Below are 26,051 nucleotides of genomic sequence, written 5' to 3'. Positions count from 1 at the left end.
CCAACTCCATTAAAAATCAGATGCAAACACAAACTGCCTGATTTTCAAGTGGGTTACCCCTCCACAGACCGGCTTTGATCTCCTGCTCTCAAGTGATTCTCCCTCAGTTTTTCATGTAGCTAAGACTATAGACAGGTACTATCATGCCTGGCTTAAACATGATGCAATCCAATACCACCTCCTCCATCTCCATGTCTTTCAGGAACCCGCTCTCTCCTGAGGCTCATCCAGTGGGCTGTACTGCTTTCTCTTTCTTCCTCTGTGAGAGCGCCACTCTCTATAAGACCCAGAATTCAGGATCCGATGCCTGATACATAAGACTTCACCTCCACCTTGTTTGAAAACTGGTGCAGAAAACCCAGTTAACACCTTCAACTCCTTCACCCAATGACCTTCCCATTCCACCTCAGCCACCATTTCCTCACTCCCTACAGTGACTCTCTCAATAATATCCTAGATTTTCCATCATGGAAACACCATCACCTAACACACTCCAAATCAAATGTCTCACTGTGACCTACTCCTCCTCCCAATTTACCTGCTTATCTTTACTGGAATTGTTTTGGGCCTCACAGAACCTCAGCCCATTAATCCCTTCACTTTCTATCCATGGAACCCTTTTACTTCCCCTTTTCTCAAACAGATGTCATCACCATAGTCTGTTGCAAAAATCCACAATTGCCTTACCTCTGGTCTCCCACAACACCTATTTGGCTATATTCCAACCCACAAAAGTCCAACTAATTACCTTCTCAGTACTTCCACCAGAGCAACCAGAGGAAATAAGCACCACGTACACGGATGTATTGTGCTGGCTAGATCTATGTCAACTCGGAAAGAACTACAGTTGTCTGAGGAGAAAACATTGACGGAGAAAATGCCTCCATAAGATCCGACTGGAGGCAAGCCTGCAGAGCATTTTCTTAATTAGTGATTGAAGAGGGAGCAAGCCATGAGGAACAAGCAACACCCCTCCATGGCCTCTGCAGACTCCAAGTTCCTGCCTTGTTTGAGTTCCTGTCCTGACTTCCTTCAACGATGAACAGTAACATGAAAACATAAGCCAAGTAAACCATTTTCCTTCCAAAACTTGCTTTTTGCTTATGGTGTTTCACTGAAACAATAGAAACATGAACTAAGACACATATATATTCAGATTTGCTAGTATAATAAAATTTAGATCACCAACCTCAAATGGACCCTTTAGCCTAGAAAGCGATTGTTTCCTACAGTTAACTAGTTTCCTAATATTACCTGGAATAACCTTCACATCTTCTCAAGTACTCTCAGATTGTGGACCAGCTCCTTCTCATGTCCTCCCACTCAGCAGGTTGCTTAACCTATACTTCAGAGAATGGAAGCCTACCTGTTTGTACTCATCTCTTTTATGACCCCATTCAAAGAAGATCCCTTCTACTATGATCCCAATCCGTCCTCACACATCCCCCAGTCCTCTCAGGAATCACGCTTCCTGCTATTCTTTGGGTAGATGCTCCTCATTCCAGATTTACAAAAGTACTCATCCAGTTTGTCTACTATGGATATTAGTTGTTACTGCTTTTTGAAGTGGCTCCTCCTATATGTGACTTTAAAGAAACAGACAGAATTCTTTGAACTAACACAAATTATTTTCTCATTCTATACAGCACTGTCCCAAATTTTCTGGGATCTTGTGCAAGCTCTATAGCTGGACCGTCCAGTATGGACACATCTAGCTAGTGAGCTCTTGAAAACGGATTACTGAAATGGATGGCTGAATTTTGAATTTTACTTCTAATTCATGCAATACATGTGCATCAGACAGCACTGTGTGAAACAGCATAGCTCTCGACATAATCACATTATTTATATTATCATTCATGTGCTAGTGGTTTTGACTTTGCTTCTAAGTGGCCTCGGTTTGACTGTCAATTAGTCATCCACTCACACGTGTCCCAAAGAAATCTCAATTAAACATGGTTAAAACTGCATTCACTGGAACTGTAAATCCAGCCACAAACCCAGGGTTGGATCACTCAAAAAGCCCCAAGGGTAAGCCTACTGCTATTACTCTGCTAAACAGACACAGTATCAACCTGCCCTCAAAGCCCTCAGTCTTTATCCAAAAGATTGTGCAGTGGGTAGTGGTTAAGGAAGAAACTTACAGCTTGGCAAAATACAAAGTGTAAGTGTCAGTGGCAGGTTCAGCCACAAATGGGACTTCATATCACACTCCTTTCCCAAGGCTTAGGGGAAGATTGAAACAAAACTGTCTTCTTGACATGACAGACCCACACTGCACTTGAGCTGAGAGCAGCGGTGGGTATGTGCACAGCACCTGCACAAAATCAGTCAATCAACATTCTAGCATCAAGTGGAAAGGGGTTAATGAATCCTTACTCCTAACTGACGAGCTATGGACAGCTGGTGGCTTCAAGGGGAGGGAGAGTCAGTTTTCTTTAAGGATGTGGTTACTGGTAGGTCAATGGACGACTCCATGCCCAGGAATAGGTAAAAACAATCAAAACATATTATATAAAATTCTCAAACAAATAACAGTCTTCTCAAAGGAAAACTCATTCCACCTTCAATGTAGTTGTGCAAATGGGCATCATCATCTCAGTTCAGGGTAGAAACCCTGTATTTATCCTCGACACTTTTCTTCCTCCTACTCCTCACACCCAAGCCAATTCTTCTTGATCTTACCTCTAAATTCATCTTTCAAACCTGCTCACATCTGTCCATTTCTATCACCACCATACTCTCTAGCATATACAACCAAAGCAGTCTCCTAAGTGGTCTTTCTGCTTCCAGGCAAATGATGCTATATCAGCATAAAATCCTTAACTTCTCATTTTAAGATCTAAAAAGACAGATTCAACACTGTGGCTTACAAGATTCCACTGGATCTGGCCAAAGCCTCTCTTGCCTCAGTGCTCAAGCCCTATTCTAGGCACCCTAGCCTTTTATTTCCCAGAAAGCATCAGGGTACTTTTAAATTTAGAGTCTCATGTGCCCTTGATCTGGAATATTCTTTCTCTCCTCCATTTGTTGCCTGTCTCTTAGGCCCCCTGTTCCCAATTTAAATGTTTCTTTGTTTTTTTTTAAACATTTGTTTTTTTAAGATTTATTTATTTATTATATATACAGTGTTCTGTCTGTATGTATGATTGCTGGCTAAAAGAGGGCACCAGATCTCACTACAGATGGCTGTGAGCCACCATGTGGTTTTAAATGTCTCTTTGTAAATTCCTTGCCTAACTACAATGACCAATGAATAACTCTTCTTGTAAATTCTTTCCAATTTTTCTTTTATTTACCAAATCCACAAGCATGTAAGTGTCTAAACCTGCTGAAAGTCACTTTTCTATATTAAAATACATGAACTACCAAGAGTGTTGCTTTCTCTTGTAGTTTTAGAGCCTTGCACAGTGCATAGCACCCAAAATTACTCAAATATTTATTGAATACATGCATGAATTATAGGTATCTCTGTGGCTCTAGCAACAAAAAAATCACGGAAGGTAAAACCAAAGCAATAGCAGGACTATTATCTCTGCTGTGCTCTGATGATTTTGTGGGATTTACAACCAGGTCTGACAAACAGAAGGCACTGAACAAATATTTATAGAATAATGAGTAAACTAGGTAGGGTAATAATTAAAAATTAGCATAATAGAGTTCATCTAAAGGTCATAAAGATACAAAAAAAGGGGAAATCACATTCATCTCCATGAATAAGAGGGAGAAAATTGAATAAAATTTAGTATATATTCACAATGTTAAAGAACAGCAAAAACTTAAATACATTTATTTTGCTGTTAGTTTGGTTTTTTTTGGTAAGTGACGGAGTTTTGCTATGTGACTCAGGCTTTTTTTTCTTGTTTGCAAGAATTTTATTGAAAGATCTGAATACAATGACGTATTACATAGCTTGTTTTTTCATATAATAGTAGATTTCATGTTCTATTTCTCAATGTCACCTTTACAAAATCAAATATTATTTATTTTCTTTCTAGGTAACTAGTATAATTCTTTATAATATAATTAGTATAATATGTATAATTTATACATAATATAATATATATAATTTTCTTTCAGTCAATATATTCTGATCAAACACCCAAATTTCTCCAAGATTCTCCCCATTTCCAAATCTTCCCAATTCCAGACCTTTCTTTCTCTCTTTAGAAAACAAAATAGAAAATAAGACAACAAAAAACCAGAATGTCTTTAAAAGAAGAAACAAAGAAAAAAAAATCACAAGAAGCACATACCCATACAACACACACACAAAAGTCATAAAAAAAATAAAAAAATAGAAACCATAATATATAAGGAAAAGGCCAAACATAGTGATCTCAGACAAATGGTCTATAAAAATACCATTGAGTTTATTTTGTGTTGTTTATCTACTGCTGCACATGGAGCCTAGCCTTAAGTGTGGTTAATACAATCAGTGAGACTCCATTGAAGAAAACTACTTTTTCTCTTTGAAAGCAGATATCAGTTGGAGATAATTTCTCCATTAGCAATAGGAGCTTGTGTCCACTTTGCCCACCCTCATAGTTGGGAACAATTCTGGCTGAAACCTATGCAGGCCCTGTATTTCAAGTTCTTCCAGGGTTTAAATTTTACCCATCCTCCTTAACTAAAACTGGAAATCTACATTGAAAAATTTAAATATGGTACTGTAACTCCTTTCTGATTTTCTCTTATTTTTTTCTACATAGAGACTGTACATAGGAAGATGACTAGAGGCAAGGAAAGTAGAACTTGTTGCTGGGAGTTTGCTGATGCAGTGTGCCCAGTGACTACTTGCAAGCCATAATTGCTTTCTCTGTCTAACTCACAGGCTGGTCTTGAACTTGCTATATAGCCCTAGCCTTGAATTCATGATCATTTTACTTAAGCCTTCCAAGTATTCTGACTACTGGCACATGCCATGTCTGGTTTAAATGCAGTTTCTTACTTTTTTTTTTAAGGACCAGCAAGTAATCAGGCCAGAATGTCTTTAACTGGGAAATGCCACTTGAGGCATCCTCACTGAAACCCAGACCCACACAAGGATTAACACCATTAGTTAACATTGATCCCCAAATTCTCATCGGTACAGTAAGACATGAAACACAGCAATGGCTATAGCTATGAGAAATGGGGCAGAGTAGCTATTTGAACATAATTAAGGTTATCCAGCTACCAAAATGGAAAAAAATAGAAAAATACTAAAAATATATTAGGTGAAGTGGCCAGATAAAATATCCATGATTCATTAGTTGTTCATATGCTAGTGATAAACAATCAGAAGATAACAGAACCCCCCACCACAACACCAGCAACAAATCATAATGAAATTCTTAACCTAAAAATCTGATGTACATAAAGAAACCACAAAATTTTACTAAGAGTTATAAAGAGATGCATTGTGTTCCCGCAAAATGATTTAATTTTATAAACTAATTTAATAAAACTGACAAAATAGCTATGGTGAGATACTAGTTATTAGAAACAGTGTTTAAACAACCCAGCAAGGTGGAATAAGGCATTAATTCCAGCACTGAGGAGGAAAGGATCAATGTCATCCTTGATTACATAAGGAATTTGAGGCTAGCCTAGAATAGATAGAATTATTTTTCAAACAAAGAACAATAACAACAACAAAAGTATGTTTTAAATGATTTTAAATATCATAGGGAAAATGTCATGGTAAAGTGTTAAGTAAAAATCCATGATTAAAATCTGTCAATAAAGGAGTAGGGGTATAGTTCAGTCATAGAGCATATGTTTACCATGCACCAGACCTCTGGGGTCAAAGCTCATCATTAAAACTCTCTCCACAAAAACTATGTAGAAGGATTCTAATTATGTGGAAATATAATCTAAAGCAATAGGATATATATATGTTAGCTGTAGTATAACTTCATGGTTATATAGCAATGCTCAAAGACTTTAATTTTAATTATGTGTGTATGTTTGTGCAGATGGAAGTGCAGGTGTCTGTGGAGACTAGAAGAGGGCATTGGATCCCCTGGAGTTGGACTTACAGGCAGTTGTGAGCCACCTTAAGTGGGTGCTGGAAACTGATCTTGGGTCCTCTGCAAGAGAGATACTGGCTCTTAATTGCTGAGCCACCTCTTCCATTCTACCCAAAAGTTTAATTTGATACTTCAAAACTTTTTGATGATCACAAATTATAATTAATTGCATTAACTTTATAACCAGAAAAACTGTTTTCAAGATGTTTACTGCTGGTATCTAAACAATACATATTTACACCAAAATCAGTCTTGCCCATTAAGAAAGGGTTCTATTTTCTAGGGGTTGAACTCAGAACGTCAGTCTTGTACAGCAAGAGTTTTTACTCACTGAGACTTCTCCCTGACCTTATTAACAACAACAACAACAACACCTCAGGTTTGGAAACAGGGAGAGTTCCATGTAGCCCAGGCTAGCTTGGAATCACTATATAACCAAGGATAGACTTGAATTCCTCATCCTCCTTCCTGCACTTCAATCATTGAGGTTACAGATGGACGCCACTATCCCCAGTTTATGTCGTGCTGGGATGGAACCAGGACATTTTGGATGCTAGGCAAACACTCTATCAACTGAGCTACATCTCCAACCTGGTGCTGCTTTTTGTCTTGTCTAGTCAAAATAAAACACAGATTCTGAGTTACTTTCTCTCTTGGATACCTGCAACGGAAACTAGCAGCTAGTTTTACATAGCATGTTAGGACCAGCCTTTAAGACTTCCATATTTGATGATTAAAGAAAAGAATAATAAACCCAAACCAGAAAACCATCCAGTACAAATTAATAGGGCCAAGGGCAGAGACCATCTCCAAACAAAATTAATGTGCAACCAACCTGTAGCCTCAAGCTAAATGGCAAGTTCTGCTTATCCAAGGACTCAAGCAAGAGATAAGGCAAACTATCTGATTTCAATTCGTGTGGTCAGATACACTTTCCATAGCAACCACACAGTAGTCACAGTAGCAATCAAGTGCCCATTTTCTCCTCTCCAGAGCACAGCACAATTAGATGATAAAGAACATCTTGCATAGAAAGTCAGTGATTTGCATCAAACTGATAAAAATGAAAGCACAGAAACAGCGAAAAGAAGACCATGTTCCCTCTGATGAATCGAGGAAAAGAGAATGCTTGAACAAGTAATTTCATGGACTCTGCGCCTTTCAACATAATATAAGGAATAGGTGAAAACATCGTGAGCTTACACAAAAACATCAAGAGAAGGTGGGAGAAAAGTCTACAGTATAATAGCAGTCAAAAGATTCAGCCACAAAGAAAAATAGAGTCGTGACTTTTGCAGGAAAATAGGTGTAACAAATTACAATGACGATATTAAACAATGTGTCTCAGACTCAGAAAGACAAATACTGCATGTTTTCCCTCACACGCAGAGCCTAAATTTTAATATGTATCCAGGTGCATCTGTGTGGGGGGTATGGGCTAGAAGTCTGGAAAGGGGATCATGAGGGAGGAAAAGGTCTTATCCTAAGGGAATGTTGGGGAGAAGAAAACAGGGTCAAAGAATATATGTGACATGCAGGCAGAAGAAGGACCAATGAGGTGAAGAAAGGGTTTAGGAGGAAAGAGGCAGGCTGCTGTGGGAGGAAAATCAATAAAGCCAAAGTATGTTCGAAAATGCCGTGATGACATCTATTACTTTGTATGCTAACAACAATAACAACAAAAGAAAAGGCAACTAATGACTACCCAGGGATGAGCCCCTAATTTGTTATTCAATACTCTGAATCCATATACACACAAATAACAGAAACTTATTTAGCAGGTTGTATTTATATATTTATGCATACATGAATGCACACACATATGTAACTAATAATAATAATAATGAAGTTATCAATTTGAAAGTGGGGGGACATGGACGAAACTGGAAGGAGGGGACTTTAGAGGGGCTGGGAGAAGGATAGGGAAGAAGGAAAAGAATGTAATTATATTTTTATTTTAAATACACACACACACACACATAAAAAGCTAATATGGCTGGGTAGATAGCTTTATCAGTAAGGTGTTTGGCATTTAAGCATGAGGACCTGAGTTTGATCTTCAGAACCTATGTAAGAAAGCTCGAAATAGTGGAGCATACTTGTAATCTGTGCTGGGGAAGCAGAAATAGGTAAACTCCTAGTGCTTACTGGCCAACCAGCCAAGCTTAATTGGGGAACGCCAAGCTGGTGAATCCCTGTCTCAAAAACAAAGGTGAACAACACCTAAAAATGCTACTTATTGTCACTGACCCAAGGCCTCAACACAAATGCACAGATGTGTACATGTACACACACACTGCATGCTTATCTGCATATGTACTAACATAAACACACACACACACACACACAAACATGATCTGGAAACCTCAAGTTAAGCATTTTTCTAGATCTTTATAATTAATAAGTTCCACAGCGGTGATGCGATTGGTAGTGACAATAATTTGCAGCTTCAGGTGGCTTAAAGCTCCTCAGCAGAAGAGCTGATCACATTTCAGGTTTTAAAGATTCTTAGCAGCTATCTGTGTTTTCTCAGGCTCAGATGGAATGGCTTTGAGAGATGAGGATAATTTGTAGGGCAGCATTAAGAAAATGGTGACCACAAAATGAGATGGCTAAATACAAGCAAGATTCACCCCTGAAAATTTTCTCTCTCTCTCTCTCTCTCTCTCTCTCTCTCTCTCTCTCTCTCTCTCTCTGTCTCTCTCTCTCATTTTCTCTCTCTCTCTGTGTTTGTTTTTGATTTTCGAGACAGGGTTTCTCCCTGTAGCTTTGGAGCCTGTCCTGGAACTCGCTCTGTAGACCAGGCTGGCCTCAAACTCATAGAGTTCTGTCTGCCTCTGCCCCCTGAGTGCTGGGATTAAAGGTGTGTACCACTACCATGTGGCCCCCAAAAGTTTCTTAAATATAGAGTGATAAAGTTAATATTTGTAGAATGAAAATCAACTCCATTCAGAAAGATACTCACTGTTTGAAGCAATATCAATCAAAAGAGTTTCCTCTGCTTCTACGGGGAGGAGACAAACACAATGGAATCAGAGAGGAGAACACTACTCGTTACCACTAAAGACTATTTCATAACTAAACAATCACTCAGTCACCCCTCCCGAGTCTCAGAATACATTAAAAAATCCTTTGACTGCTTTTGTTTGGAATATTTTTTAAAATAATTTTTATAGCCCCAGGTTGTAAAGACTATGTACAATTCAACTTAAAAAAATGAGTTGATCAAGGACCCGACTGGAACTCCTCAAAGAAAATCAAGGGATGGTGACTTAATAGAAGGGAACATGAAAACATGTTTGTGCAAGTGAAGGCCAGTTTAGCTCTCTGTGTTCTTTCGATCTTATAGGAAGCCAGAGAAAAGTGACTAAAAGCCTCAGAGAATTCTTCTCACAGAATTATTCTCTCAACTCAGACATAGTCTCTGAAAATTTGTCAATGATCTCATCTCTGCTTTTGCCCTGCTGAAGAGTAGAGCATACTTAAAAGTTTTTTTCTCTTAGGCTTTAGTGAATATCTGTGTGTCTAAAAGGTATCATATCCAATAAGAAGTTTCAGACACAATGCCATCTTAATTGGAGCATGATTCACAGGAGACATGATGATCCAGACAGATGAATAAAGAAGATCCAGTGTATAACACACAGTGGAATACTGTTTAAGGACAGAGAGAATGAAATTCAGACCTTTTGGCCACTGGATGGAACTGGAGGATATTACGTTAAGTGAAATAAACCATCACAGAAGGATAAATATTGCATATTTTCACTTACACATGGAAGCTAAAATATGATCTCGTAGAAGCATAGAGTAGGACTAGAGACTGGGGTCAAGTAGTGGGTAAAGGGATCCAGAGAGAGTAAATATGGGATAGCAAAGTATAGTTAGATAGGAGGACTAAGGTCTAGTATTCTACAGCATAGCAGGGTAATAACAGTAGATCACACATTACTACACATCTTAGAAAAACTAGATGTCTTTGACAGTTCCTAATACAATGAAATGCTATTGTTTTCAATTTGATCATTGCATATTTCAGATTGTTACACTGTGCTCCCTAATATGCACAAGTATTATGTGTCAATGGGAGCGGGGAGAGAAGACAGCACAAGCTGTTTGCAAGTTTAGAGTTCTCTTTTCTCTCGTTGGTTTTCCTGGACTTCCTTTTTTTGCCTGGACTATCTGACTTCCCTAGATTTGAGCACAGGCTACTGTCTCACAGCTGACACTTAGTTCTGAGCTGGAATCAACCACGACCTCTGTTGATCAGATGGGAAGCCGCATACTTTTCCAGCTCCCTCACTGCACTCAATTCAACACCAGGCTCTACTATTCAGGTGCAAAGAGCAGTGATTAGTAAGGCACAAAGCTGTCAATAGCAGAGTGTAGTCCCCCTGCTCTCCATTGCAGGTTGACGTAAGTAGGAAATAAAGACGCAATGCTCTGCAATGCCCTTTAGTTCCACAAAACTCTGAGTGACTAGTTTCCCAAATAGATATGCAAGTCAGGAAATGGAAAGGAAGTGAAAACTCAAGGGCATATCATTTCAATTTGTCATGGGGGAAAATGGCATACATCTTCCACTGCAATACAGCAACTGGCCATCTACTTCTTACTAAAAATAATGGAAATGAGACCCTAGGGGTAGTAGGAAAGGCCCAAATCATGCTCAGACACCAAAACCTTTGGCTCTTTTGTGAGTGTAGCAACCCTATTACAGCATGTAGGAGCCTTGTTTACAATGTCTCCGGTGCAGGGCGGGTTCAACAACTGGCTTGCTTTTCGACACACCTTAGATGCTACTGCTGTATGTATTTCAATTTACTCCCCCCTCTTTCTCTTCCTCCTTTCCCCTATCTTCTCCTCTCCTTGTTCCTTTTGCTTTTTGTTGTTGTTGTTGCAGGCAGGGTCTCCCTACATGGCCAAGTCTAGCTTGGAACTCTTCCTTGGCCTCTAATTTGCAACCCTCCTGCTTTAGCCTCCTTCTGGGATATAGGTATGAGCCACTATGGCCAGCTGAGTATTTTTGAGTTCTTAATCACAATGTGTTTTCTTTTCAGCACACTGTTTTAAAAGTCATACACACTGACTACATTCACTTACAGGGATAAGTCCTGAACAAGTAATAAATATGCAGGGAGATTTATGTGCAGAGATGTTTGCCCCATTCCTATTTTTACCAGTGAACAGTAGTCCAAATGTCAACCAGAGGGAATAATTAGATTATGAGCTATCCATAAAATGGAACAGCATATAGCCATTGACAGCATGGGACAACACTCGTAATATAGTAGCAAGTGAATGAGAGAAAAATGTTGTATAGGATGAATCCTGCTTAATGATGTGTTGTGTGCACAGAGAAAAAAAATAGATATTAGGTGTCTCTAAAGGACGCTTTAGGTGACTTATTTTCTTCGTGCATTGCTGCTCTTTCCAACCCTTTTACAGAATGCATGTTACTGTTGTGAAAAGATCAAAGTTCAATGTAGAAAGCACCTGAGCAAGGTGGGACTCAAGCTCTCAAGATCCTCCACTGGGTACAGAATGCTTCTCCCTGAAAGAAGCACTGGACCTCTGGGAGGCATAAGACATTTGTTCTCTAGTAACCTGCTTCCTTTCTAGAGCAATGGAAGTTACAGAAGCAATACCTCCTACACAGCTCTCCCAGCTTTTGAGTTTCGTTGCAGAAAACGAACCAAGATTTTTCTATGTTCAGTCCTCAAATGTGAGGGTAGAAAGCTAAGTGTTCCCTCCCCAGAGTTATGATTCACCAATGTCAAGGCTTGAGAATCGATAGAACTGAGTATGAGGCATGACAGTCAGATACCTCATGTTGCCAAGGTGACTTAAATCCAAAGTGCCGAATACGGGAATCCTTTACAATGGACAGAACGTTGGTTAAGCCCAAGGTCGTCATTTAAATCCACATATATGTCAGTCAGCATAAAAGATTAGTTATACATATCTCCAACCCTACTCAGTGAAGCAGGTGCTAAATACATTCAGCATTTTAAACATAACACTTATCTTTTCAATGGCCGGTTAGAAGTGTTAACTTTTTCTGTGAAGAGTAATATATTTCATTTTACATGCAGTGACAAATTTGAATATGTATGGCATTATACACTGCATTAATGACCAAGGCAAAGCCTTATAAAATTAGCTAAGTCATTAAAGCAAGTACCTTGAACACATTTGAAGTGGCTATTTATAGGAACGATATCTTGAACATGCTCCTCCTTCCCATGCAACTGGATTATTAACCTAGAAGACAGAAGAATGTATTAATGAATAGTTACTGAAAATGCCAAATCTTTAGCAACAAAACACCTTGCTGTCTTGCTACACAAAAATTGTATATGTTTATTGGACTTGTTGGATTTAGTCCATTCGATCTGAGTATCATAATTAGTAAATGCTGCTCAAGGGCTAAGAGTGGTGATCAATATCTGAACATCCAAACTTGCTTACAGGCATAAAGAATGTATATGTATATGTCTTAAAAACAGTCTTAAGAGCATGCATCCCAAGTTACACAAGTTCATTGTATAAACATCAGACTGGAGAACCTATAACTTTAAGGGAACTCAATGATGGCAGGGACCATGGCTATCTTTTTGGTCATAGTATTTCTAGTGCTTAGGTTAGAGACCGGCATATCACAGGCACTCAGGTGCACTGAATCAATGAACCAGACAACCTGGTCTTTAGTTTTTCCCGTTCAGATTCATGTCTTTGACCAAAGAAGGGTTCTTTCTCTTTCGCACATGCATGTAGGTTGCTGGAAGAATAAGAAGAATTATTCCTGGACCAGTAAAAAAACAGCAAAGAGGTAGCCCAAACCATAAGTGGGTTGCCTTCACACCCTTTGTGTATGTTCTCTGGTTTCTAACTTCAGGCTGGTATTTTTTTTTTTTTGCAAGCACGAATGAATTTGGCTTCCAAGTATGAAGTGCAAGACTTCTAAATTCATGTATTCTTACTCCTTACATTGTTGAGGCAGGGTTTTACTGCAGTTCAAGCTGGCCTATAACCCAGTATATAGCTCAGGCTGATCTCAAACCCATGATCTTTCTGCCCAGCCTCCAACGTGCAGGGACTGTAGATGCATGCTACCACGTTGGGCTCACTTTTTAAAAATCACTTCTTCTGAGTGGCACAGAATCCAAGTATAACCTAATTAGGAAACCGCTGTTCTAAACATCAACTGCTTCCTTCATCAAGCACTCTTCAGTTTTGTTCAAGAATATCTCTTTTCTTCCTGAGCCCCACTTCAAAACCGCTCTCTTCTGTGAAGCCTATTCCGAACAGTTCCAAGCAGAACCAGCAATCTTCTCCCCCTAGCCTGGCCTTCCAACAGAACACATAAACAGCAGTTACATTAATTTCCCCTCGAGTGGAGCTCCTTCAGAGCAATGACCCTATTCAGATCGGTCTACAGTCTAGCAGATACTCAATCACTACTGGTTAAATAGGTGAACAACTTTAATTACACTATAAGCAGAGGTTAATTTCCAAATGAAACTCCCTGAAGAAATAAATATTTTTAACATTTCATTGTTTTCCCTGAAAAACCCTATATGTTTATTTTTCATTTTGGTCTCTCAAGCAAAGCTCTTCCATATTCAGAACCACAGAGCTAAATGTGGAGCTAGGCTTCAAGTCCTAAGACAGAAAAAGTCTGAAAGTAAAAAGTTCTGGACACCTAGGTCAGAGAAGACATTAAGAGGAAAAAAACCTTTGAGGCGTACAGATGGTATTATAGTTTTAGCTGTCTGCAGTGAATGTCTTCAGAAAAGAAATTTCACAGCCACACCTTTAATCCCAGCACTTGGGGAAACAGACAGGCAGATCTCTGAGTTCAAGACCAGCCTGGTCTACAGAATGAGTTCCAGGACAGCCCAGGGTTACAGAGATACCCTGTCTAGAAAACAAAACAAACCTTTTCTCTGTGAATTCTGGATTATACTGTATAGGTTTAGATCTCAGCTATGCAATGTTATAACTGAACAAGGAACCTAGTTTCCCTTTCTCTATCTATAAAGGGGCATGATAAGCACTTAGAGCTATCATCAAGTCACCATGCAGTAGTAGTTGCTATACCCTTAGCATTGATATGCACTCACACCACAGGGATTTGATTTCTCTGTGGGGAAATAGTCAAGAGTACTCCCCTTGCCAAGTTTAAAAGTTTTTCTAGTACAAGAGATTAGACAAGACAAATTCCTTATCCTAAGACCAGCTACGGGCTCTCATTTTAGAGTTCTAAACCCACTAAACAGGGGGTTAGATTCCTGCGTTGTGGTCATTACAATGATGATGTAGCTATTCCACTTGATTCTTATAACTTTGGCTCTTTTTTTTAACTGAAGAGGAAACCAAGAGACATAGAATCTACTGGTTTGTGCAGGTTATACTACTTCATACTGTTTCCACCTTGCGACATGATCGCGAAATCGAACCTTTCAATTCACTGTTCCATTGAATGCACTCTTATTAAACTACTCTTCCTGGATTTTTATAAAGTCTAGGGAAAATAATATGAATGTCTCACATCAGCACAACCGACCAAGCAGGATCTAGGAAAGAGCTACTTCAAAGACCTAGCTGAAATTAGTTACAGTGTCACCTGTAGCCTCAAGGCAAGGCTTATGGTACTTTTCTTCTGTGTGCAGCTAGAGACAGAGGATTAAAAAGTAGGGCCCGAGACAAATGGATTTTCATGCAGAATCTAATGTTAAGAGATGTTCAGATTTAAGTGCTCAACAACTGTTAAACGGGGAGAAAAATTGATTCCCAGAAACCAGTGAACCAAGGGTAGTACCTTCCACACTAACAGGGATAGGGCATTGTGATGTATAATGGTAACCATGGAAACTTTAGATGAAGCATCAGTGGCAAGGGGGCAAGGTTAGCAGCTGTGCACAAAAGCTTATCTAAATAATCTTTTGCTCAATCAGTCAACAGTATTTACTGAGCTCCTATCATCCAAGGAAGTGACTTGCACTGATAAAATATCAAATATCGCTTTATTTCTGTACATTTCATTAGCTTTTCTTTCCAACAGTCCAGTCCAGCGAGAGAGTTACTGCCCTATGCCAACAAATTAGTGAATTAATGAATATGCCTTCAAGCAAATGGAAAAAGAGGATCCAGGGACTGGAAGAGCCAGTCGAATGGGGAAAAGACAAGTCTGGAACATTAACAGTAGAGCATTTCCATAGCACTTTTACTTTGTAAACCACTTTTACACTTATGATTCCCCCAGTTAAACCTCCAAAAGTTCTAAGACAGTTTATGCTTTTATTCAACGTAAGAGGAAAGAAACCAAGACTCAGAAAACCTTATTAACTTGGTTACACAACACATGTCAGTTACAGGGTGCAGGAACTAAAGAACCCAGGCTTCCTGCTTCCCTGTCCATTGTGCCCTTCCACTGAGCCACAGGGCCTGGAGTTATCTAGCAACTTAAAAGTTGGTGATGGGAGGCCTCTGCTCAGGAAGTGCTCACTGCACACCTGGCTGTGAACCTGTTGCCCGCTTGGCCAAGGGGGCTGGCTCCTTGCGGTTTCAGACTCAGGGAGGTTTATGGAAGAAGGCGCTCTCCTCCGTGGAAGTCAGGTGGTTACTTACTCATATTGCCCGTTCTTCTGGGCTAGGGTCAGGGCGCAGGGCTCCCGGAGGGGACCCTTCATCTCCAAACCCTCCACCATATGCAGGCACTGGTCAAGGGTCTCTCCCTTTTTTTTTTTTTTTTTTGCAAACTCAGCCAAGAAGGGGTGACACGGGGTTGGGCACACACCAGCCGCCCTCCGAGGTTCCCCCAGTGTCCCCTCCCGAGCCGGCCCCCTTTCCCTGCTCTGCTCAGCCCCAGGACTTACACGTGCGGCACCCCGGCTCGCGCCCCCCGCCCCCGTGGCCTCCCTTCCCCTTCCCCCTCTCTCAGACGGATACGGCCAGGGGCTGAGCTCCGATCGGGAGCTGCGGCTCCATCAGGGCGGCCTCCAGGCTCTGCGGGGCTGCGGACTGCCAGCGGATTCCACGACACCGCCTCCTGCGGCCTGCCGCCCACCCGCCTCGGCTAGGCGGACAGAAAGGGCTCGGGAGCCAACGGGCGCTGGGAAGCCCGAGAGCCCGGGAGCCTGGGAGGCAGCCGGGGAGCTGGGGAGCTGGGGAGCTGGGAGGAGAGTGTCTGACCCGAGAGAGAGCGGCGCCTCCCGCCCCCGCCCGCCTGCCAGGCCGCCGCAGATTTCGCCCCCTGCGACCAACCTGGGGAACTGCAGCCAGATACCCGAAGGACTTGAGGACTCTGTAGCCGCTGGTCCAGCACAAGGCAAAGCAGCAGAAAGGGTCTGAGGACTTTGAAGACAGTCAGAGAAAAGAAACAGCCACATCGGATGAGCTGGGCCTATAGGAACCATAGCATGATGCAAAACAAAACAAAACAAAACAAAAAAAACCTTTAAACTTATGAAGCTCTCTGTTAGTCATCTTCTAAGGTGTTTTCTCTTTCCATGTTTTTCTTCCATCCCCTAAATTTGGAAATTACCCAGAGCTTAGCCCTCTGGCCCACCCCCACCCCTGCATTTCATCCTCCTCAGGTGACTTCCGAATTTGTGAAGTTCAAGCACACATGCCTAGTCCGTTCCACTCAGCCATCTGCCCTGAAAACTTAAAAGCTACATGCTTTCTTCGTCTCTCATGATCATTTTGATCCAAATAAACCTTATTCATATTTTCTTTGGAATGACTTTTCCAATTTCTTGTTTTCTCGCCTTTCAAATGGCCACGTAAACAAGCTTTTGTGATATCTGAGCTGGGTTACTGAATCTTTCCCCCACCCGAAGAACTCCTGTAACTTTTCCAGGCTGTTAATAGTCGCCCCAAAGTACTACCACTTCAGTTGTGTTATTCATTTGCTCCGGAAGCTATATTTGACTAGATATCAAGACTTACTTTAAAGCTATGCTAGTTAGGACTCTATAGTATGAGCACAGACCAATGGAACAGAATACACCGCCCTTAAATAGAGCCATCCACATATAGAAAATGGATTACTCAGTATATGTGCCATTTCATATCAGTGAAGAAAGAATAGATTCTTCATTAAATACCGCTGGGGATACTGATTTTTTTTTCCACATGGAAAATTATATAGTTAGATCCTTACCTCACACTATGGATGGAAAAATCAATTTCTGGAGGTATTATAGTTAGTAGTCAGCCTGAGCCCATGAAACAAGCTGTGCGTGCTCTATATGTCAGGGCTGGGGAGGTGAGCTAACCAAGCACTTTAGAGCCCAGAAGATCACAAATGAGTCCCAGATATCGGACATTAAGCTTTTTACACTGTTAGATTGTTGCTTGGCCTTGACCTGATCTGATCTTAACTGTGCCCAGGCTCTTCCCTCTGGAATAAGAAGGTATGAAACTTATTTTGGATTTTATAACAGCCTATAGTTAAGAGACTTTAGATCTTTAAAGAGAATGGGCTTTTAAAGTAATTGGTATTTGTAAAAGACTAAAACTATTTTTTTGTTTGTTTGTTTTTCAAGACCCATTTTCTCTGTTTAAAAGTCCTGGCTGTCCTGGAACTCACTTGGTAGGCCAGGTTGACTTTGAACTCACAGAGATCCATCTGCCTCTGCCTTCCAAGTGCTGTGATTAAAGACACGCACCAGCACTGCTCGGCTAAGACTGAAACTTTAAAACGTATTGAGATTAACATGAGATCCCAGAGAAAAGAAATAAAAAAGGTTTGGTTTAAAATTGTGTGTTTGTGTGGCAGAATTGACAAAGGGTGAAATGTCATAGGGTTTGTAAGCTCAACACAAACACAGACACACCCAGGAGGAAGGAATCCCAACTGGGGAATTGCCAGAATCAGATTGGCCTGTGAAGGCATTCTTCTGATTACTGATGTGGCAGAGTTCAGTCCACTGAGCAGATAGGTCTTTCGTACATGCTGTATAGGAAAGATAGCTAAGCAGGCCAAGGGAAACGAGCCAGTAGGCACTATTCCTCTAGGATTCCTTGCTTCAGCTCCTGCTCTGGCTTATGTTGATGATAAATTCTAACCTGGAAGGTGAAATTAGCCCCTTTCCTCCTCATGTTGGTTCTGGTCAGTGTTTTATCACTGCAACAGAAAACTAGGACAGGTAGGTTAAAAATCAAGTGGTGAAAAGCAAAACTTTGCGACTTTCAGAAGAAAGTGGGAAAGCAGGGGTGGGGGCTATGGGCCAGTGATAATATGGACATTTAGTATGCACAAGTCCCTGCAACCCTCAGCACCGAATAGTTATTCTCCTGGATAATGGAAGTAGTCAAGATTGCTGGGCAAAAATTGGGAACTGGGGGGTGGGGTGGGATGGGGGAAAGGGGAGATGGGGAAAGACAAGTGAGAAGGGGAGGATTGGGAGAGCTTGGGGGAATGGGATGGTTGGAATAATGGAAGGATGGATATGGGAGCAGGGAAGTATATATCTTAATTAAGGGAGCCATTTTAGGGTTGGCAAGAGACTTGACTCTAAAGGGGCTCGCGGGTGTCCAGGGAGATGTCCCCAGCTAGGTCCTTGGGCAGCTGAGGAGAGAGAATCTGAAATGGGCCGATCCTATAGCCATACTAATGAATATCTTCCATATCACCATAGAACCTTCATCTGGCGATGGATGGAGATAGAGACAGAGACCCACATTGGAGCACCGGACTGAGCTTCCAAGGTCCAAGTGAGGAACAGAAGGTGGGAAAACATGAGCAAGGAAGTCAAGACCATGAGGGGGGCACTCACCCACTGAGATCTATTGGGAGCTCACCAAGGCCAGCTGGACTGGGACTGAAAAAGCATGGGATAAAACCGGACTCTCTGAATATGGTGGACAATGAGAGCTGCTGAGAAGGCAAGGACAATGGCACTGGGTTTTGATCCTACTGCATGAACTAGCTTTGTGGGAGCCTAGCCGGTTTGGATGCTCACCTTCCTGGACCTGGATGGAGGGGGGAGGACCTTGGACTTCCCACAGGGCAGGGAATCCGGACTGCTCTTCAGACTGGAGAGGAAGGGGGAGGGGAGTGGGGCATGGGGAGTGGGGGGAGGGGGAGGGAAAAGGGAGGTGGAGAGGAGGCAGAAATTTTTAATAAAAAAATTACAAAGAAATGGAAACAAAAAAACCAACAAAATATCAACAATGAAAATTTTTAAAAAAAGAAAATACAGTGAGAATGATACTTTTTGTTACACTACTTTTCAAATGCATATACTTTTAAGACAATAGAGTAAGGCATGATAACACATGCCTGATATTCAGGAGTTTGAGGCTAGCCTGACTAGTTATATATATATATATATATATATATATATATATATATAGAGAGAGAGAGAGAGAGAGAGAGAGAAAGCTTATTCCAAGGAAAACAAGGAGATGAAACTAATCTTAGTGGTAAAATGCTTATTTACCACGTTCCAGGCTTTGGGGTTAATACCTAACAATACAACACACACACACACACACACACACACACACACACACCATCTAGTAGAAAACAATAAAATATATGAATAAATAATTAATTGTCAAGTATACCTTGGTGACTGCTAAAACATAAAAGGATGCACAGCTTTATTACTACTCAGGAAAATTAAAACATAAAATCATGAAATATTGCTTCACAATCTTTTTTTTTGGCAAAACATTGAAAAGTTAAGTAGCGTCTGTTAGGTCTCTGGCCCTCTATATGTCTAGAAATGATTTCAAGCTGGACAATAGAAGGATTTCTGATGGTTAGATAAAAGCCAGCATTCCTCAGGAACTTGTGTAACGGGTTTTTCCATCCCCCCCACAATGAATACCTCCCTCCAGCTACCTTATTATAATCTGCCTGGTTTGTCCGCCCCCTTCTGTTTTGGGACTCTATTTGTTGCTCTCCCCCACTCTCGAACTGCGTCCTATCTCCTACTATTTCCACCATTGTCTCCTGCTTTCCCACTTCCCTAGCTCTGGCCATGTCCAGTCTGCTTTCTTTTCTCTCTGCTCTGAACTCTTCCAGATGCCTCTGGATATTGCCTCTGTTTTGTTAACAATAAGAACCCCCCCCCCCCCGTGCAGCTGTCCTGTTGGCAGTTCCTTTACTGCATTCCCTTGGATGCAGCATCAAATGTTTTTGAGGGTGTAGAACACAGATAACTTGGGTAGAATTTGTACTATCATTCTAAGTTAGTAAAGAACAATTGACAATGTCCAATAAAAGTGAGAACACACCCTGTAGTAGTTTGAACGTAACTGACCCCCATAATCTCATAGGGAGTGGCACTATTAGGAGGTGTGGCTTTGTTGGAGTGGGTGTGCCTTGTTGGAGGAAGTGTGACAGTGTGGGGGCAGCTATGAGGTTTCCTATGCTCAGGATACCACCCAGTGTCTCAGTTGATTTCCTGTTGTGTGGCACGACTAATAAAAACCCAGAGACAGAAATTGGGGCTCTACCTGAAAACCAGAAAAGCAGGGCAGCCAAGCCACCAGAGAAGCCTCTACAGAGGCTGGGCAACTGCAAACTAATTAAGCCTCTCTCTCCTCCCATTTTATATTTCCTCTAGTGCTGGGATTAAAGTAAGGACTCCCTAGTACTGGGATCAGAGGTGAGGCACCACCACCTGGATTTGTTTCTGCATTGATTTTGTGTAGCCCAGGGTGGCCTTGAATTCACAGAGATCCATCTGCTTTTACCTCCCAAATTCTGGGGTTAAAGGTGTGTGCCACCATTACCTGGCCTCTAGTGGCTTTAGCTTTGCCTCTGGTCTTCAGGCAAGATTTATTTATTAAAATACAAATAATATATCACTACACTGTTGCCTGCAAGATGTAGGTCTCTCAGCTATTTCTCCAGTACCACATCTGCCTGCATGCCTGCTACTATGTTTCCCATCATGATGATAATGGATTGAACCTCTGAAACTGGAAGCCAGCACCCTCAATTAAATGTTTTCCTTCGAAGAGGTGCCATGGTCATGGTGTCTTTTCACAGCACTAGAAGGAAACCCTATGACACTCTTAAACCCAGAAATACATTCCTAGGTAGAAACCCTGGCAAAACTAATTTTTCTAAACAAAGAAATAAATTATTTTGCATTATTTGTAACAAAGATGGAAGCATATCAAATGCCTGCTGGAAGGCGAATGGTTAAATTTCGGTTTTCATGATTTCGGAATAAAATGAATGAATTTGAGCTTTAAGTAGTAACAGAATTAAATCTCAGAACTATGGAGTTAAACAAAAATGTATCATATAATATTTATCTAAATTCTGAAAATTGCTGTGTGTTGATTACATAGACGCAGTACATAACTGTCACAAAGGGGCATGATCACAAAATTATAAGGGAGGAGAGGTCTGAGAAGGATCCTGGGGCAAATGTGAATGTTATTATCTTTTCTCTTTTTTTCTTTTTTAAAGACAGGGTCTATGTAGCTTTGGCTGGTTTGGAACATGCTATGTAAACCAGGCTGTCCTTTAGCTTGTGATGATCTTTTGGCCTCCTTTCAAGTACTAGGATCACAGGTGTATGCCCTCAGACTTAGTTTTTAATATTTATTTCTTCAAACTCAATGAAAGTTGCTGTTGCAAGATTAGTTAGAACTGGGTGTTGGGTGCGTCTATTTTTCTATTGTTCACTTTTTCCTGCATTGGCAATCATTGGTAATCAATGAAAATGAAAAGGGAGCAATCTGTAGAAGAGGATGAGCAACGTCAGGTGCTAAAATTAGGCCAAGGAAAAATGAAGGCCAAGAGACTTTCTTTGTCTGTTGCTAGGAGTCCACTAGTGCACACCAGATGTGTGGTTTCAATTAGAGGTGAGAATAGAAACAAGATTACAGAGAATGCAAGGAGGGAGCTCTGACTTAAGAGAGTGGAGACAAGACACCACATATTGAAGAGCTTTGAAAACAAAGAGGAAGAAAGTAATGAACTTAGCTAGAAGTGTAACACAGGCTTTCGATGGAGCCCAAAGGCCCATTAAAGCCAAGGGATAGGAGCCAGCACATATTAGATTAAGTAGGCTGCAAGATCCCATGCAAAAAAATCATGAGGAGCAAGCCAATAAGTAGCAGTCCTCCATAGCCTCTGCATCAGCTCCTGCCTCCGGGTTCCTGCCTTGCTTGAGTCCCTGTTCTGACTTCCTTCAATGACATACAGTAATACGGAAGTGTAAGCCAAATAAAACCTTTCTTCCCCAACCCAAAGATCCCATGCAAATACCCTCAGGAATTGGAAAGGACAAGGATCCAGGCTGGAGATAGAGGAATCAACTTTGGTGAAAAGGCAAGATTCTTTCTTCCTACTTTATAGTCTTTGAACCTTAAAATAGTGCCTACCAGATAGTGGTTTTTGAGGGAACTCTTTGCTGGATAAAAAAAAATTAAGAGATTTGAATAGATACGAAAGTATATTAATGTAAGGACTCTAAGAGCTAAGTCTTCCATAAGGTAATAATGGCTGTATAGAAAAGACATTAAAGGGCTGGGAATATAGCTTAGTGGAGGAGTGTTTGCCTAGGAAGGTGAGAGAGTCCCATAAAGAGTTAAGTGGTCATGGAACAAAGTGCAAGGTAATGTATTTTTAGCTTTAAGGAAACAAAAATCTCCAAATCTTACCGGCATCCCAGTGTGCCTGAATTCTCAATGTGTATCTTTGATCTATTCCACAATGTCCGTTAGGAATCATAGGATTTTCAGAGGCAAAACGAAAACTTGAGATCCCGGGCCGAGCTCTTGGCTAGCATATGAGACACCCAGGATTCAATTCCTAAGTACTGAGAAAAGAAAATTGACATCTTAAGGCTATACAATACTAAATGAAACCAGTAAACAAGAGAAAATAATTTATAATCAAGTAGCTACAATATAGTATGTTCTATCAAGTATATCAATTGTTATTATTTTCCCAAACTCATTATATTTTGTTCTTGTTCTGTTTGGGACTTCCTGGTGCTGGCTTAATGGTCTACCACAGCACATTCAATCTGTGCTTGGTATGCTCCTAGCCCTGACGCCCATGATATCTGGAACTTGTTTTCAGGTCAGATCTCCCTACTTCCCAAGTCTGCTTAATTATTCTGCAGAGATCACAGCCATCATAAATTAAATTAGTTATGCACAGACAATTTCAAAAGCAAAATTGCAAAAGCCCTTTCAAAAATTTATAGTAAAATATAAATGTTTAATGTAAGAGGGGATGCATTTTAATATGTTTAATTTGATGCTGGCTGGAGCTTCCACAAGCAAGAGCACTTAGGGTCTGTGAAGGGAAAAACAGGCCTGCCTGGCACAGATGCAGCCAGGAGGAAAGATTGCACGTAGGTGAGTCAGCAGCCAGAGTATGGAAGGCAGGCAGAACTGAGGCATAAATGATTCATTAATTTTTAAATTACCACTAGTTGAAAAGCTTTGCTTTTCACACACAGAGGTCCAACTACTGCTATTGCTTTCCCTACAGTGCCACATGAAGAGCTCATTCTTATTTCCATATTTTACATTCCTGTGATGTATTTCTAGTTAGGCATTTTTACTTTGTTTACATATATTTTCCTTCTGGGTAGAATTTGCACTGAGAAAGATTTATTACCTGGGGTCACATACACTCTAGAGAGATGGTAAGAGGCACAGCAAGCAGAAACAACCAGCCTCTTTTAGCACAGAATGCCCTCCAGACTCTCCTTTCCCACTAAGCCTCAACTCACATTTGGTATTTCCTCCTTTCCTGGCTAAGTTCTCCACTTTCTGCATACATTGTTCTTGTCTTTGGACTATGGCTTGTCTTTGGCTTTTCTTTCCCATATATTGAATGCCACAGTCAGGCATTACTCAGACCTACTTGCCTCCTCCTCTCAGAAGCTAGAGAGATCCAGCTGACACAATATGCAATTAACCTGTCTTTCTAGGATCCAAGGATCTGTTGATGTTACATTTTTGTTCATTGGTTGGCTAATTTTTTTCTTTTAACTTTTAACATTCTATTTGTGTGTGTGTGTGTGTGTGTGTTATGTATGGTGAACAGAGGACAATTTGAAGGAGTCAGATCTTTTCTTCCAGCATGTATGACTCAGGGACTGAATTTAGGCTGTCAAACTTGACAGTAGCTGCCTTTTGTTTTGGAGACAGGATCCTTCATTTTACAGGTCACGCTGCCTTGGAACTCACTATAAAGAGCAGGCAGCTCTCAAAATCTTAACCCTCCTGCCTCAACCTCACAGCAACAACACCTGCTGGGATTACAGATGTTTATCATCGCACCTGGCTTTGAATGTTTTTTTTCCTTCGGTTATATGAGGAAGAACCTTGGGACTTGCACATGCTAATTCAGTGTTTTACCACTGAGCTTCATCTACAGCCCCTGGATATGTCTTTTCAGGGTTATTGCTTAGGACTACTTTTTACAGACTTCATGTTCTAGCCATCATGCCTTTGAAATCAAACATGTACAGGAGTTTAACTCAACAAGATAGGGGGGATCACTTGAACGCTGCTAGCTTGCCATCTTGGTTTTGACCTTTATAGCAGGTTAAGTTACAAAAATGGTTATAAAATACTCAGTATCTTTCCAAAGAATATGAGAGATGGCAATGTTGAAATACAGAGCACAAAATCGATAAAAGCTTCTACAATTTGTCAAGATGATACTCATCAAACTCATAAGATGATCAACATTCTTAGATTACATATAAAATTTTCCTGAGTGCTTTGGAAAGCCTAAGGGAAAAAAACAGAGTTATGGCTAAATTACAAATTAGTATCTCATTTATTGGTAATAAAATCATCCACTTCTGCAAAGTTAAGATCTCTAATTTCATGTACAAACAAAATAAAAATTATCAAAGTGAGCAAGTTTTCTTAAAACCATGGAATTAAATAATTCCAGACAAATTTGTTTAGGGGAAGAGACAGACTTTTGTCATCATTAGTATTATTATTACTACATTTTTATTCTTTAGTAATGGTGCATTAGATACTTGAGCCAGTAATTTAACCCAGTGACTAGATAAGTACCCACAAAAGTGAAGTGTATAAGGTCATATACGATCCAAGGTCACCACTGAGGGACATTAGTTATGAGTTATAAACATCAGATGTTTTATTATTAGTTTTTTATGTTAGTATACAAAATAATAGGTTTCACATGACATATTCATGCATATGTGTTGTTATACTTTGTTCTTATTCATCCTCTTCCCTCTCCTCCCTCCCTTGTGTCCTCACTAGCTGATTCCCTTCTTTTTCCAGCTCAGCCCTCTCTTCTGTTTTGTTATCACAAAACATCAGAATTTGAAAGCACTTTCTGTTTGTGAATGCTTCAAGGTCAAGTAATATTTAATCAACACTGCGATGGATATAGTAAGATGATCTATGAAGATTGCCTGAGTGCACCTACTCTCACCCTCATGACCCTTATTGATGCAGGCAGTGTGGCACAGTGTGGCACATTGGCCTCACGTCCAATGTAGGTGTCACAGAGGGAGAGAAGAATGTATTCTTGGTTTTCATCTTAAATCTCAGTCCAGGGTTTAAGAAACAGATTTGGTCGTGCTCTCTCTCCTTCTGCTCCTGATTTGGACCTTGAGATTTCAGTCCTGTGCTCCAATGTGGGTTTCTGTCTCTGTCTCCTTTCATCGCTTGCTGAAGGTTAATATTCAGGAGGATGCCTATATGTTTTTCTTTGGGTTCTCCTTATTTAGCTTCTCTAGGATGACTAATTATAGGCTCAATGTCCTTGGTTTATGGCTAGAAACCAAATATGAGCAGAAGGAGAGAGAGCACGAGCAAGGAACTCAGGACCGCGAGGGGTGCACCCACACACTGAGACAATGGGGATGTTCTACTGGGAACTCACCAAGACCAGCTGGCCTGGGTCTGGAAAAGCCTGGGATAAATCCGGACTAGCTGAACATAGCCGACAATGAGGACTACTGAGAACTCAAGAACAATGGCAATGGGTTTTTGATCCTACTGCACGCACTGGCTTTGTGGGAGCCTAGGCAGTTTGGATGCTCA

The 26,051-nt window shown here is 40.7% G+C and overlaps 1 protein-coding gene across 1 annotated transcript in view; it reads right to left on the bottom strand.

The window, feature by feature from the left end:
- LOC121444829 (inositol polyphosphate 5-phosphatase OCRL-like) overlaps positions 1 to 15,727 on the bottom strand; it is a 60,085-nt gene extending 44,358 nt beyond the window's left edge. The window contains exons 1-3 of the mRNA XM_041646731.1: positions 15,648 to 15,727; positions 12,199 to 12,278; positions 8,980 to 9,018 (exon numbers count right to left, since the gene is read on the bottom strand). Of these exons, the coding sequence (XP_041502665.1) occupies positions 8,980 to 9,018; positions 12,199 to 12,278; positions 15,648 to 15,727 (199 nt within the window). The remainder of the gene's footprint in view (positions 1 to 8,979; positions 9,019 to 12,198; positions 12,279 to 15,647) is intronic.
- Positions 15,728 to 26,051: the final 10,324 nt, after the last annotated feature.

The sequence above is a fragment of the Microtus oregoni genome, unplaced genomic scaffold, assembly GCF_018167655.1.
Source record: "Microtus oregoni isolate MIOR12 unplaced genomic scaffold, Mior012 000143F_ref0000043, whole genome shotgun sequence".
Classification (NCBI taxonomy): domain Eukaryota; kingdom Metazoa; phylum Chordata; class Mammalia; order Rodentia; family Cricetidae; genus Microtus; species Microtus oregoni.
Note: the sequence above shows the minus strand (reverse complement) of the source record. Positions and strands in the feature narration are given on the sequence as shown.